General features: G+C 52.7%; 2 protein-coding genes and 2 non-coding genes across 4 annotated transcripts in view; 3 read left to right on the forward strand and 1 right to left on the reverse strand.

Annotated features, from left to right (window-relative positions):
- Positions 1-3,547, reverse strand: part of Angptl6 (angiopoietin like 6) — a 6,485-nt gene extending 2,938 nt beyond the window's left edge. Inside the window, exons 1-3 of the mRNA XM_021172468.1 lie at positions 3,343-3,547; positions 1,702-2,256; positions 89-266 (exon numbers count right to left, since the gene is read on the reverse strand). Of these exons, the coding sequence (XP_021028127.1) occupies positions 89-266; positions 1,702-2,247 (724 nt within the window). The 5' untranslated portion in view covers positions 2,248-2,256; positions 3,343-3,547. The remainder of the gene's footprint in view (positions 1-88; positions 267-1,701; positions 2,257-3,342) is intronic.
- Positions 3,548-8,355: 4,808 nt separating this feature from the next.
- LOC110301742 (suppressor of SWI4 1 homolog) lies at positions 8,356-12,171 on the forward strand. The gene is made up of 11 exons (XM_021172370.1): positions 8,356-8,499; positions 8,589-8,759; positions 9,310-9,411; positions 9,605-9,655; positions 9,750-9,920; positions 10,631-10,707; positions 10,897-11,004; positions 11,075-11,198; positions 11,283-11,361; positions 11,446-11,742; positions 11,825-12,171. The coding sequence occupies exons 1-11, from the start codon at positions 8,482-8,484 to the stop codon at positions 12,037-12,039; spliced, it is 1,413 nt and encodes a 470-aa protein (XP_021028029.1). The 5' UTR covers positions 8,356-8,481; the 3' UTR covers positions 12,040-12,171.
- LOC115032071 lies at positions 9,456-9,540 on the forward strand. Its single transcript, XR_003837710.1, has one exon. It is a non-coding gene; the product is annotated as a small nucleolar RNA SNORD105 (small nucleolar RNA).
- Positions 10,749-10,828, forward strand: LOC115032075. The gene has a single exon (XR_003837713.1). It is a non-coding gene; the product is annotated as a small nucleolar RNA U105B (small nucleolar RNA).
- Positions 12,172-13,490: the final 1,319 nt, after the last annotated feature.

Consider the following 13,490-nt stretch of genomic DNA (forward strand, 5'->3'; position numbering starts at 1 on the left):
TCTCTCTCTCTCTCTCTCTCTCTCTCTCTCTCTCTCTCTCTCTCTCTCTCTCTCTCTCGTTCATCCCAGCAGGCTTGCTTTGACTTACCCAATGGCCTGGTGGGGACAGCAAGGTGCCCTGTGGGCAGCGGAGAAGATGGAGGCCCCTGCTGTCTCAAGCTCTGCTCTCTCTGGTGCTCTGGGATTTGGTCCAGCCTCCTGCTGGTGTTGCTGGCACTGCCCACGAGGCTCAGAGGCACCAGAGGCACCAGGGGCAGTGGCAGGACCTGGGGCCACACAGTCAGACATGATTACATTAACTCCCTCAGCTAAAGAGGACAGAAATCCCCTGGCGTAGGGAGTGAGATAGGCAGGTTCCATAGATCAAATCCCCTACCAGATAAACAGAAATTCGGCAGGGCAATGTCGCAGCTTTATCACCCATCCTAAGAAAAGCACAGAGGGCAAAAGGGGGTGTTGGGTGTCCTGCTCTGCCACCCTCCCTGTTCCTTTCAGACAGGGTCTCTTACTGTGCTGGAGTTGGCCTGGAGGCCAGCAAGCCGCAGTTAACCTGTCTTCCCAGCACAGCACTAGAGCAGACACAGCACATGCAGGCAGATCCAGGCTTCCATAGGGATGGGGATGGGACTTGGGCCCTGAGCCATCTCCCAGCCAAGCTGTCTTGTTTGTCTCACTCCAGCTGGCTAGCCTGGAACCTGTAACACCCTCCTGCCTCTGCCTCCTTTGTGCCAGGGACTGCAGGTGTGTGACCCCATGCTTGCTTTACTCTAGGCTTTGGGGCTCAGAGAAAGCCAGGCTGATTCCCAGTCTGCTGTTAATCACAGCTTCACTGCTGAGCAGGAGCAAGTGGGCCCTGGACGAGTTAGGAAAATCCACAGAATCATCACTAAGCCAAAATTCAGGCCCAATGCTGGGGATGTGGCTCAGCATCAGAACAGTCACCTCACATACAGGAGGTCCCAGGGACCCCAAAATCAATAGGAATGTAAAACCAGCCAACCTGGCTGTTGACCCATGTCTGTCATTTGTGCTGAGGCAGAACATGAAAATCAAGGTCATTCACAACTATACAAGGAGCTAGAACCTAGTCTGGGCTACATGAGACCCTATTTCAATAAAAGAAAAAAGAAAGAGAAAAAATAAAAACAACCAAGCAAAACCAAAAAGGCTGGTGACAGAAATTGCCCAAAATTCATAAGTCCCATGTAGTTACAAGCGGTTAAAAGCATTGCCTGTTCTTCCAGAAAACCCAGATTCAATTCCCAGCAAGGTGGCTCACAATCATCTGTAACTCCAGTTCCAGATCATTTTTAGCCTATATACACACATGGTGCACAAACACACATGCAGACATGCATGGGTCCACACACATTAAGATGAAAATAAATCCTTAAAAGGATATTGCAAGCCTGGTGGGGTGGCGCACGCCTTTAATCTCAGCACTTGGGAGACAGAAGCAGGTGGATCTCTGAGTTCAAAGACAGCCTGGGGTAAAGAGTGAGTTCCAGAACAGCAACGACTACACAGAGAAACCCTGTCTAGTAAAACTAAAAAAAGAAAAAAAAGTCCTTGTGTATGATGATAGTGCGTGTAAGCCTAGGAGCTGTGAATATTTTCGTGCAGCCAATGAAGCTCTCCCCAACCATTCACCCAGATAAGCAGTGGGTGGTGCCCCTGACACGGAGAGCGTGGCACAGCTACCTGCTGCTGTCCCCGTTCCGGGCACGCGCACGCGCGTTGCAGGCGGCCGAGGAGGCTGCTATGCTGGCTCATGAGCTGCGCATGCTCACGGAGCTGTGCGTCCAGCTGCTGCAGGCGTGCTGTCGTCCGGCGCGCTTCGGCCTCAGCGTCCAGCGCGCGCTCGGCTAGCAAACCAAGCGCAGCAGCAGGCTCCGCCCCCAGGTCAGGCTCCGCCCTCGCCTCCTGCTGCAGTTGCGCGCGCAGCTGGCCCAGGCGCGTGTTCAGGGTGAGACTGTGCTCGCGCAGTGCGCGCACCTCGCCCGCGAGCGCACCACCCTCCGCCGCACGCCTTTGCAGCGCGCGCAGCAGCTCCTCGTGGCGGCCCAGGCGCATGCGCAGCGTGGCCAGTTCGCTGTCTTGGGTGGCTTCTGAGCTCCTGCAGATGGCGCCAGTTGCCTTCTGCGGGGACAAAACCAGGGTGACGCGGCATCGCGCGGCACCTCCAAGCGCCCTCCAAGCGCCCAGCAGAAGCAGCAGCTGCAGCTTGCGTAGCCTGGCAGTCCCCATGGCCGCCACCTGCAGTGAAGAGGAAAGAGGAAAGAGAAAGAAAAGCCTAGACGGGTCCCAAAGCTCCAAGGTAGCCAAGGAGGGCTAAAGTATTGATCCCAGGGCTTCACTTCCTACGGTTGTACTCCACAACAGAGCTGGGCTGCAGCTCGCAGCGCAGATTGTCCGTTTACCACAGTTCATAAAACAACCAGAATCAGTTTACACCCCAAATCCCTCTCCACCCTCGGTTCCGGACACGTGGGCCTGGTCACCTCTCCCCTCAGAACCTTCGGCCGCCCCCACTTAAAAGAGAAAACTTCCATTTTGCGTGGGGGGGCGGGGCGTGCAAGGGATGGAACCCTGAACATCCATCACTCATGCTGGGCCCCTCTTTTCTAATTTGAGACATGGTGTCACTAGTAGCCCAGTCTGTTACCGAACTAGGTTGGGATGCTACTGCCTGGGCCTCTCCATCCCTAGATGGCTTGTGTGTGCCACCATGCCGTGCTTCACGCAGTGTCTCCAGCCAAGTTAAAATTCGTGACTCCTCACTCCTGCCCTGCAGAATTCACACCCAGGGCCCTATGCCACCACTCCCAGGCACTCGGGCACACACTTGGACCTGCTCAGAAGGAACCACAAGTGCAAAGGCCCTGGGGATTGGATCTCATTTCAGATGTGCTGAAAAGAATACATAGCAAAGAGGCTGTGGGGTGGCATAGAAGGGAAGTGAGGGTGGGTGAGCCGCCGGGAGACAGGAAAGCACCAAATTGGAGCACTTGAGGTTCTGCTCTGAAGCACGGAGACCCGTGGAAACTTCTGAGCTAGAGGCAAGGTACATCAGCTACAATGGCTGCTCATCAGGCGTCAGCTCCCAAGCACTGGGCAGAATCTTGGGCACATGTGGCCGCCTTTGTTGGCAAGCTTGGAGTAAATGAGAGGCCTGGGAGCCTCCCTGTGCGCCACCCCCCCACACACACATACATACATATACATGCACATACATAGACACCATACATACACACCCGTACACACACACACACACACACACAATCAAGACCAGATGCACTCTACAAACAGCATCTACCTACATCCACTCCAACCCCCTCTAACCTCTCACAGCCCAGACGCTGGCTCCAGTGATGACGCTGGCTCCAGTGAGGTTTGCAGCAATCCCACAAAATCTGAGGAAGGCCTGAAGGACCAGGATGAAGGACCGGGAGTCCTTCTGGGTGACTATCTGGGTGCAGGAGGCTGAAAAGACAGAAGCCCAGAGAAGACTTGGAAACCACCCATCCCCCAGAGCATGGATGGAGCCTGGGAGCACAGCAAGTGTAAATATTTAGTATTTCCAGTGTGAGAACCCTGGGCAGAATAGCCAGATCCCCTTGCCCAGGCCTCCGGAGCATGATAACAGAGGCCACTGCCCTACGAGTTTCTTCCTTTCTCTCAGGCTCACAGAGCATGGGAGGCCCTAGGCCCTGGTAGACTTGTGGGCTCCAGACTCAGACAACCATGACAATGATGATGTATCAGTGAGCACCCTGATGCCTGGCGCTGGGGACACCCTTAAAGGGGTAAAACTTTCTCATTTAACCCTAGCAGCCAGTAGAGGTGTGAGCCCCTGCCTAGAATCCCCCAGTGAGGGGCTGGGGGTGTAGCTCAGTGGTAGAGCACTTACAAGGTCCTTGGTACCCAATATTGCCAGAAGAAACAAAACCTTAGGATGTGGCAGCACATACTTGATCATAGTACCTGGGAGGCAGCGGCAGCTGGAGCTCTGCGAGTTCCATTGAGCCCCTATCTTAAAAGGGAGTGGGAGTGGTTGTTAGATCCGAACTGATGAAGGCAACATGAAAGTAAAAGCCAGCATAAGCTGACCTCAACAGAACAGGCAGTCCTTTACTAGAGAAACGAAGTGGAGGTTGCCCGAGGGGCAGGCAGGGGGCTTGGGGTTTTAGAGGACACAAAAGGGAACTTTGGGGAAGAAGATTTTTATCTGAGGGTTGTTCTATGTTGACCTTATTAGTCGTTAGTCTTCTCCTGGCTCCTGCCTGCAGATGCTCTCATCACTATGTTGGCTTTCTTGTCAGACAAGATGTCTCTGTCCATATGCTACCCAGCGAGTTTTGGAGCTGTCCGAGGCTCTTTGCTTTAGATCCTTGTCTTAGTCATGGCTCTTCTGCTGTGAAGAGACATCATGACCAAGGCAACTTATACAAGAAAGCATTTAATTGGGGGCCTGGTTACAATGTCAGAGGGTGAGTCTATAACCATTATGACAGGGAGCATGGCAGCAGACAGACAGATAGACAAACATAATCCTGGAGCAGTAGCTGAGAGCTTGCATGCTACACATAAGCAGGAAGCAGAGGAGTGACCTTTTTGTTTGGCTTCAGACCCTGGGACAGGGGACGGTGTGTGTGTGTGTGTGTGTGTGTGTGTGTGTGCGCGCATACCAAACCAGACCTGGCTTCTTTCTTTTTTTTTTTTCTTTTTTCTTTTTTTTTTTTTTTGGTTTTTCAAGACAGGGTTTCTCTGTATAGCCCTGGCTGTCTTGTAGACCTGCCTGTTTGTAGACCAGGCTGGCCTCGAATTCAGAAATCCACCTGCCTCTGCCTCCTGAGTACTGGGATTGGAGGGATTGGATTAGAGGCATGTGCCACCACTGCCCAGCTCAGACCTGGCTTCTAAGTTCTCCCAGCATCCCTCAGTCCCACACCTGGCATACCCTGCCCTCAATCTTGATCTTTCCAGCCCAGGGATTGGGCTGCCCTTCCCCCAGAGGCTCTTCCCTATATAGTCCAGACATTTTGGTCTCCCCACCCCCTTCACCTTCTCTTTCTTCCTGCCCTGTGCCCTTTCTCTCTTTATCACGTGGTGACTTCCCAGGCCTCGGTCCTTGGGGCTAGTGAAACCACCGGGAGCAGCTTCCCAAGGAACCTGCATTTAATATAATCTAATCTGTCTTGAATTGGCTCACGGGCAGAAAAAGAACATCACTTTTGAATCCACAAAGTGATGCATCTCCTCCAATAAGGTCACACCCACTAATCCTTCCCAAACTGTTCCACCAAGTGAGTACCAAATGTTCAAATATATGAGCCTTCTTCAAACTACCATAGTCACGAACTACTCCCTGGGTGCGAGTTATTTAGTTAGGGGTGTGGGTGGTACATGCCTTTTATCCCAACACTCAGGTAAGGGCTCATGATTCGCTGAAGAATGACACCCTGGACTCAAGGAGTATGTAAAGGCGAAGGGTGTTTTATTCGGCAGAGGTCCAACATGTTGGGGTCTCTCCAGTACCAAGACAGAGAGACACCCAAGTGAGCTTACAGGCCTGATTTAAAGCATATTAGGGAATTCTGGGCTGGGTGACCTCTCTGTTAATTTGTTGGATCCATCTCTATAGACATTTCATTACTGGGGTGTGGGGGCTGGAAACTTGCTGGGGAGGTCTAGAAACTGTTGCTGAGGAAGTAGCTGAAGAAGTCTGGAAACTGTTGCTGACCCATTGTCCTTGCCTCAAGCCAGGTGGTGGGGCAGCTTCTGAGGCCTGGACTTGCCCGAAATTTTGCCCAGTTCTTTAAAACAGAAATTTATGTCTAGTCTCCTTAATTGCCAGGCTGAGACAGATAGATCTCTGTGAATTCTAAGCTAGCCTGGTCTACATAATGAAACCCTGACTCAAACAATAAGAAAAAGAGAAGGATGAGTGTGCTCACATTCCTGTGTATGCTCACACTTTAAAATGAAGATAGCCACTAGGCAGTGATGGGGCACGCCTCTGATCCCAGTACTCAGAACACAGAGGCAGGAGGGGACCAAAGCCAGCCTGGTCTACAGAGCTAATTCCAGAAAAGCCAGGGCTACACAAAGAAACCCTGTCTCCCAAAACCCAGGGAGTCAGGGGAAGAAAAAAAGAAAATAGCTTTGGCCTGTGTAGCTACACTGACAGTTGGTGATAATGTTGTAAGGGGAGGGGAAAGGATAGGAAGCTAGGAAGCCAGATGGCTCAGTGGTTAAGAGCACTGACTGTCCTTCCAGAGGTCCTGAGTTCAATTCCCAACGTCTACATGGTGGCTCACAACCATCTGTAATGGGATCTGATGCCCTCCTCTGGTGTGTCTGAAGACAGTTACAGTGTACTTATACACATAAAATAAATAATTCTTTTAAAAAAAATAGGAAGCCAGGTGAGGTGGGAAGGCAAAATAGGAGGTGCAGAGGGAGATCCTAAAAGGGACATAAGATGCTAAGCCTTAGGGTGAATGTTCTTCCCTTCACTGAAGGACTTTTGGGAAGAGCCCAAGGTCCTGCAGCTGAGATGGGGTGGGGTGGGGTTAGAGGGAGAGAGGAAGGTTTGAAAGATTCAGAGTGCTTGGCTTCCAAAGGAAGTTTCCACACTTCTGCCCATCTGCAGACAGGATCTTGGGGAGCAAAGATGGCCCTCAGGATCTGACAGACAACTGGGTGAGCCCCAAGTGTCAGGGACCACTGTGCCCAGGATCAGGACTGCATCTTTATTCACGGAAGGCAGGGTGCTAGGATACTTAGTTAGGGGTCTGTTAAGGGCCTCAGAATAGAGGAATGGCTGTTAAGATACAACAGATGGGAGGCAGACTAGCAGAAGAATGAGCGAGAGAGAAGTAGGGCAGGAACAAAGGAAAGAAATGGATGCAAGGAAGAAAGAGAAAATGAAGGAGTCAAACTAAAGATGGATGAAAAACATAAGGGAATCCAATACTGGTAAGCTGACGTCACTGGCTGATAAAATTGGCTGGAGAGCTGGCTCAGGGTTAAGAGCACTAGCTGCTCTTACAGAGGACCCAGGTTCAATCCCTTGCACCCACATGGCAACTCACAACCATCTGTAACTCCAGTTCCTTTTCCAGGATGTCTTCTTCTTGCTTCCACAGACACAGAAGTGACAAACATCTGTGCATGCAAAATACCCATGAGCATAACACAATTATAGTTTAAAACATTTTAGAGGTCTGGCAAGATGACTCAGTTGAGTAGAGACGCCTACCACCAAGTCTGAGGATCTGAACTCCATCTCTAGGCCTCATATGGCAGAAGGAGAGAACCAACTTTTTTTTTTTTTTAAGATTTATTTATTTAGTATATGTAAGTACACTGTAGTTGTCTTCAGACACACCAGAAGAGGGCGTCAGATCTCATTTCAGGTTGTTGTGAGCCACCATGTGGTTTCTGGGATTTGAACTCTGGACCTTCGGAAGAGCAGTCGGGTGCTCTTACCCACTGAGCCATCTCACCAGCCCCAACTCTTTTTTTTTTAAAAAGAGTACACTGTAACTGTCTTCAGAAACACCGAAAGAGGGCGTCAGAACTCATTATGGTTGGGAGCCACCGTGTGGTTGCTGGGATATGAGCTCAGGACTTTCGGAAGAGCAGTCAGTGCTCTTAACCGTTGAACCATCTCTCCAGCCCGAGAACCAACTCTTAAAAATGACCCTCTGATCTCCTCATATGCACCACCACAGATAATACATAAATACAATCTATTTGGAGAGGGGGTGGACATGGTGGTACAAGTCTTTAGTTCCAGTGCTTGGAAGTCACAGGCCCACGGATCTGTGTGAGTTTTAGTCAGCCAGGAATGGTGGCACATGCCTCTAATCCCAGCGCTCAGCGTACGCAAACGAATCTGTTAGTTGCAGGCCAGCGTGAGCTGCGTGAGATCCTGTTTCAGAATAAAAAACTGAAAGGAAGCCGGGCGTGGTGGCGCACGCCTTTAATCCCAGCACTCGGGAGGCAGAGGCAGGCGGATTTCTGAGTTCGAGGCCAGCCTGGTCTACAGAGTGAGTTCCAGGACAGCCAAGGCTACACAGAGAAACCCTGCCTCGAAAAACCAAAAAAAAAACAAAAAAAAAAAAAAAAACTGAAAGGCCAAACAAAGGGGGCAGTACGCTTGCCGAAACGTTCAGGATAGGGACTCGAACCCTCAAATGATTGTGAGGCCCCTCTCTTTTGTGCAAAAAGGAGCACGGCATCTTTATAACGACCCCTGGAAAGGATTCTTGGTCCTTTAAGCCGCCCGGAGCCAAGGACCGCTGGATGACGTCACTGGCCGGCACGCAGGAAGTGGGAAGAGTTAGGGGCCGCGCGGCACCGGAAGTTGGCCACGCAGTGCGTAAAGTCCGTCCTCTTTGCGTCTCCTGCACGGAAGTGAGCGGTGTGCGCCGGAAGCGACTACAGAGGCTGCCTCGTGGGGAAGCGGGCAGCATGGGGCAGTCGGGGCGGGTGAGGCGCGGCGGCCCGGGCGGGCATGGGGCGCTGGTGGGGTCGCGGCCGAAGCCTGGGCGCTCACCGCCTGCCTGTCGTCCCCGCAGTCCCGACATCAGAAGCGCAATCGCGCCCAGGCGCAGCTCCGCAACCTCGAGTCCTACGCTGCACAGCCGCACTCGTTCGTGTTCACGCGAGGCCGAGCGGGTCGCAGTGTCCGGCAGCTCAGCCTGGATGTGCGGCGGGTCATGGAACCTCTCACCGCTACCCGCCTGCAGGTCTGCATCCCTCAGCCCTTCAGCTCCAGGCTCGGGGCTCGGCATCTTGGCGAGGACTTGGGGCCAGAAGCTGAGCGCCTGCCTTCCATGTGGGAGGGCTTGGCTGAATCATCAGCACCTCTGACCCAGGCATAATGGTGTGCAGGCGAAATCGGGAATAGGATTGAGGGGCAGATCACCATAGAGACCATCTGTGGTTACATAGTAAAGTCTTGTGTAAAAAACGAAAAGTCATACGTTGGGGGCAATCGCTAGGTGACTCAGTAGGAAAAGGGGCTTGCTGTTAAACTGTAGTTCAATTCTTGTGCCCCACGTAGTGGAGGGGGTGAAACAGCTCCTGAAGGGCTGTCCTCTGACCTCCATCTTTGCGACCCTCCCTACAGGCTTGTACAAAAATACTTTATTTTGAGTTGCTGGGGCTATAGTTTAGGGATACAGGTAAAACCCCAATACCTCCAGAAAGGGGTGTGTGGTCAGAAATACCATCTCAGATCATCGGTTTAAGCGTCTTCCCTCAATGTTTGTGTCCATTTCTTTCTCCATTTATCAGGTTCGAAAGAAGAACTCCCTGAAGGACTGTGTGGCAGTGGCTGGCCCCCTGGGGGTCACACACTTCCTTATTTTGAGCAAAACAGATAACAGTGTATACTTGGTGAGTGGGCACCACACCGTCCCTTTCTCTCCCTGAGCCCCAGCTGCTCCTGTCTGATGATGAGCCCATTGCCCTGAGCTCTTGTGATGCTGGCTTCAAAGTAAACGCTCTGAAGTGAAGGAGCAGGGCTTTCCCTTCTCCCGCCCCACCCCCAGCCAGACCCCTGCACCCTCACCCAACCTTTCTTTGGCAGAAGCTGATGCGACTCCCAGGAGGCCCCACTTTGACGTTCCAGATCAAACAGGTGAGAAGGGTAGATATGAGAGCCCGGCTTGCTCTTGCCCTTGGGGAGGGCCCTGGTCACACGGGTGCTTAGCCATTCGTCTCCCTCCTTTCAGTATACACTGATACGGGACGTGGTCTCTTCCCTGCGCCGACACCGGATGCACGAGCAGCAGTTTAACCACCCTCCCCTCCTGGTGCTCAACAGCTTCGGCCCCCAGGGCATGCACATCAAGCTCATGGCCACCATGTTCCAGAACCTGTTCCCGTCCATCAACGTGCACACGGTGGGCGGGCCAGATCTGTGACAGCTGCCGGGGCAGGGTTGGACAGTTGGAGAGGGAGCAGGCCACATGTTACATCTCCATTGAGTGGAGAGACTCGCTGGCATAAAGCAACTGATTTGATGTTAAATTCCGAGGCGGGGTTAGGAGTTGATAGGAGGGTCTCATGTATCTCAAGCTGGCCTCCAACTTTGAGGCTGATGCTGGACTTGAACCTCTGATCTTCCATATCTTCTGTGCTTAGTACACCTTGAAAGGTGTTGGGCTTTGTGCATTGTAGGCCGGCACTCTGCCAACTAAGCCATATCTCTGCTCCTTATTCTGGATTCAAGGTCGTATGTTAGACCAGGCTAAGATTAGACTTAATGGTCTTTTTTAATAAGCCACCTAGGAAGACTAGAGAGTGTCAAGTACGCTCCTGGCCCCAGAGCTTCAGATGCTAAACCCTGGCATCAGTGCTTCTCAGATTAGGTTCCTTACAATGTCTTAAGTCTGATGGTTGGCTTTGGTGGCCCCTGGGACTTTTAGCCAGTGCTTCAGACAGTCTGAGGACTCTGGTTGTAGTAGCCCCTAACACCTGCACTAGGCATCCCTAGTGCCTTCTGCAGACACAGACTGCTGGAGAAAGCTATACTCCTTCCCAGCTTAGTCCCTGGTTTCAGCACATAGTTCCCCAGGCAGGCGGCTCACGGTCCCCTTGCCTCTACCCCCAGGTGAACCTGAACACCATTAAGCGCTGCCTCCTCATTAACTACAACCCCGACTCCCAAGAGCTGGACTTCCGACACTAGTGAGTGTTGGTGAGAGGGAGGGAGGGGCTCAGTGTGGGACACCCGTGCACCTGATGAGAATTCTGCGGCTGAGGTTGTGTGATTGCTCCGACTCAAAGTAAACGCCCTGATGCATGTACAGGAGAGGGCAGAGAGCTGACCGTGGACTCCATGACCGTTCACCTCTCCCCCTACTCCCGCCATTGCAGCAGCGTCAAAGTGGTTCCCGTGGGTGCAAGCCGGGGCATGAAGAAGCTCTTACAGGAGAAGTTCCCTAACATGAGCCGACTGCAGGACATCAGTGAGCTGCTGGCCACGTATGTAAGAAAGCTGGTGGGTGGCAGCTGCACCTGTGGAGCGCCCAAGGTAACCTGTTGTTTTACACAGGGGTGTGGGGCTGTCAGACAGTGAGGTGGAGCCAGACGGAGAACACAACACCACAGAACTGCCCCAGGCTGTGGCTGGCCGTGGCAACATGCAGGCCCAACAGAGCGCCATCCGACTTACTGAGGTGAGGGTGGCTATGGTGGCCCTCCCTGTCAGCTCCCAGTCACAAGGCTAGCCTGACTCTCTTCCCATTCTCCTGTGTTGGCAGATTGGGCCCCGGATGACACTGCAGCTCATTAAGATCCAGGAGGGCGTCGGGAACGGCAATGTCCTCTTCCACAGTTTTGGTGAGGGGACAGGGTGAGGCCAGCCCGTGAGAGCAGTGTTGAAGTCCCACTGTGACTGACATATTGTCTGATCCTTCCTCACAGTACACAAGACCGAGGAGGAGCTGCAGGCCATCCTGGCAGCCAAGGAGGAGAAGCTCCGGCTGAAGGCGCAGCGTCAGAACCAACAGGCAGAGAACTTGCGGCGCAAGCAGGAGCTGCGAGAGGCCCACAAGAAGAAGAGCCTGGCAGGCATAAAGCGAGCCCGTGCAAGGGCTGACGGTGACAGTGATGCTGAGGACCCAGGGGCACCGCCAGAGGCAGTGGGGGCAGGTCAGCCTGAAGATGAAGAGGATGACGCTGAGTATTTTCGCCAGGCTGTGGGGGAGGAGCCTGACGAAGGTATGTGGCAGGGTCTGCTGGTGACACCTTGGCCCTTTCTTTTCATTTCTTCCAAGTAGCTTAACCATTTCTCTCCCTACAGACTTGTTCCCCACAGCGGCCAAGCGGAGACGGCAGGGGGGCCCTCTGGGCAAGAAGCAGCGAGGGAAAGAGCAGAGGCCTGGTAATAAAGGCCGAGGTCAGGGTGGCAACTGGCGGGCTCTGAAGCTACAAGGTAGATCCCAGAGAGGCAAAGCCAAGCCAAGACCCAGAGCCACACACCAGGACTCACGCCCAGCATCAAGGAGAGGAAACTGAATCTGCCGGCAGTGGGTGGACTATGGATGCCCCAGATTGGGGTCCGGGAGCTGCCTGGGATCCAGTGCAGTCCGGTTTCCTTTTATAAAGGAACTGCCCAGTTCTTAACCTCCAATAAACCTAAACATGGTGCTTTTGAGTCTTCACTCTGGTGGTGGTGGTGGGGAGCAGAGCTAGCAGTACTTGGATAGTATAAGGAAGAAGTGGGCTAGGTGGGAGGTGTCACTCTTGACTAGAGATAGGCCAGTGACCAGACTGCTGGGAACTCAGGCCCGGTGGGACCAGAAGCTGCTGTGAGGATTATGTCTGCCCTCTCAGGTAACCAGGTGCCAGCTCAGAGGGACATGAAGGGAAGGATGGTGGGAGGGTACTAAGGGAGCTTAAGGTGGCCAGGTCAGAAGTAACCGCACTGCATGTGGTTCTTAACACTGCTGGTTGCTGGGAGGGGAACCACGCAAGACTGCAAATTGGGAGCAGAGTTTGGAATGTCTGTAATGGGACCTGATGCATTCCTCAGAATGTCTCCACCTGCACCATGCTGTGTCAGTGTGTGTGTCTGAAGACAGCTGCAGTGTAATTATTTAATTTTTTAAGAATTTTTATTTATGTGAGTAAACTAGCTGTACAGATGGTTGTGAGCCTTCATGTAGTTGTTGAGAATTGAGTTTTAGGACCTCTGCTCGCTCCAGCCCAGAGATTATTATACATAAGTACACCGTAGCTGTCTTCTGACACCCCAGAAGAGGGAGTCAGATCTCAATACGGGTGGTTGTGAGCCACCATGTGGTTGCTGGGATTTAAACTCAGGACCTTTGGAAGATCAGTCAGTGCTCTTAACCACTGAGCCACCTCTCCAGCCCTCCTTCCACCTTAAGGAACTTCGTGTGTGTGTGTGTGTGTGTGGTCAGCTGTGTATATGTGGGGGTCAAAGGTCAGTGCCAGGCATGTCATCTTCCTTAATTGCAGTCAGCGCTCTTGCCCACTGAGCCATCATCTCACAAGCACCCTACATAATAGTTTTCAGGACTTCCTCTGGCTCATCCTGATGGCAGGGCTTCAGTGGGCAATAGTTCCTGTGCCATTTCCCCCCCTTGGCTGCCTACTTCGAGGCTGGAAACTGGTGAGGTGGCCTACTGCCTAGAGCAATGCATGCAGCTTGCTCAATGGCATTCAGCACCTGCATCAGCCTCAGTTGACACGTGGTGGCTGTGCACCCCTTTACACAAAGGCACCTGCTACCCAAGCATGCCTAGGCTGTCAGTGTTGCCAGCTGGGACATGGCCACCCTGTGTGCTGCCCCCATGCTTGCTTTCCCCAACAGATTTGAGGCATGCAGCAACAATCTTTTCCTCCCCCCTCACCTCCCCAGACAGGGTTTCTCTGTGTAGCCCTGGCTGTCTTGGAACTCACTCTGTAGACCAGGCTAGCCTCGAACTCAGAAATTCGACNAN

Source organism: Mus caroli, chromosome 9 (genome assembly GCF_900094665.2).
Source record: "Mus caroli chromosome 9, CAROLI_EIJ_v1.1, whole genome shotgun sequence".
Classification (NCBI taxonomy): domain Eukaryota; kingdom Metazoa; phylum Chordata; class Mammalia; order Rodentia; family Muridae; genus Mus; species Mus caroli.

Bases quoted from the DNA above. Each gene is read 5' to 3' on its own strand.
- LOC110301742 (XM_021172370.1), top strand. The intron at 9,412-9,604 runs GTGAGTGGGCAC...TTTCTTTGGCAG, and splicing joins CAGATAACAGTGTATACTTG to AAGCTGATGCGACTCCCAGG. The intron at 11,199-11,282 runs GTGAGGGTGGCT...CTGTGTTGGCAG, and splicing joins GCGCCATCCGACTTACTGAG to ATTGGGCCCCGGATGACACT.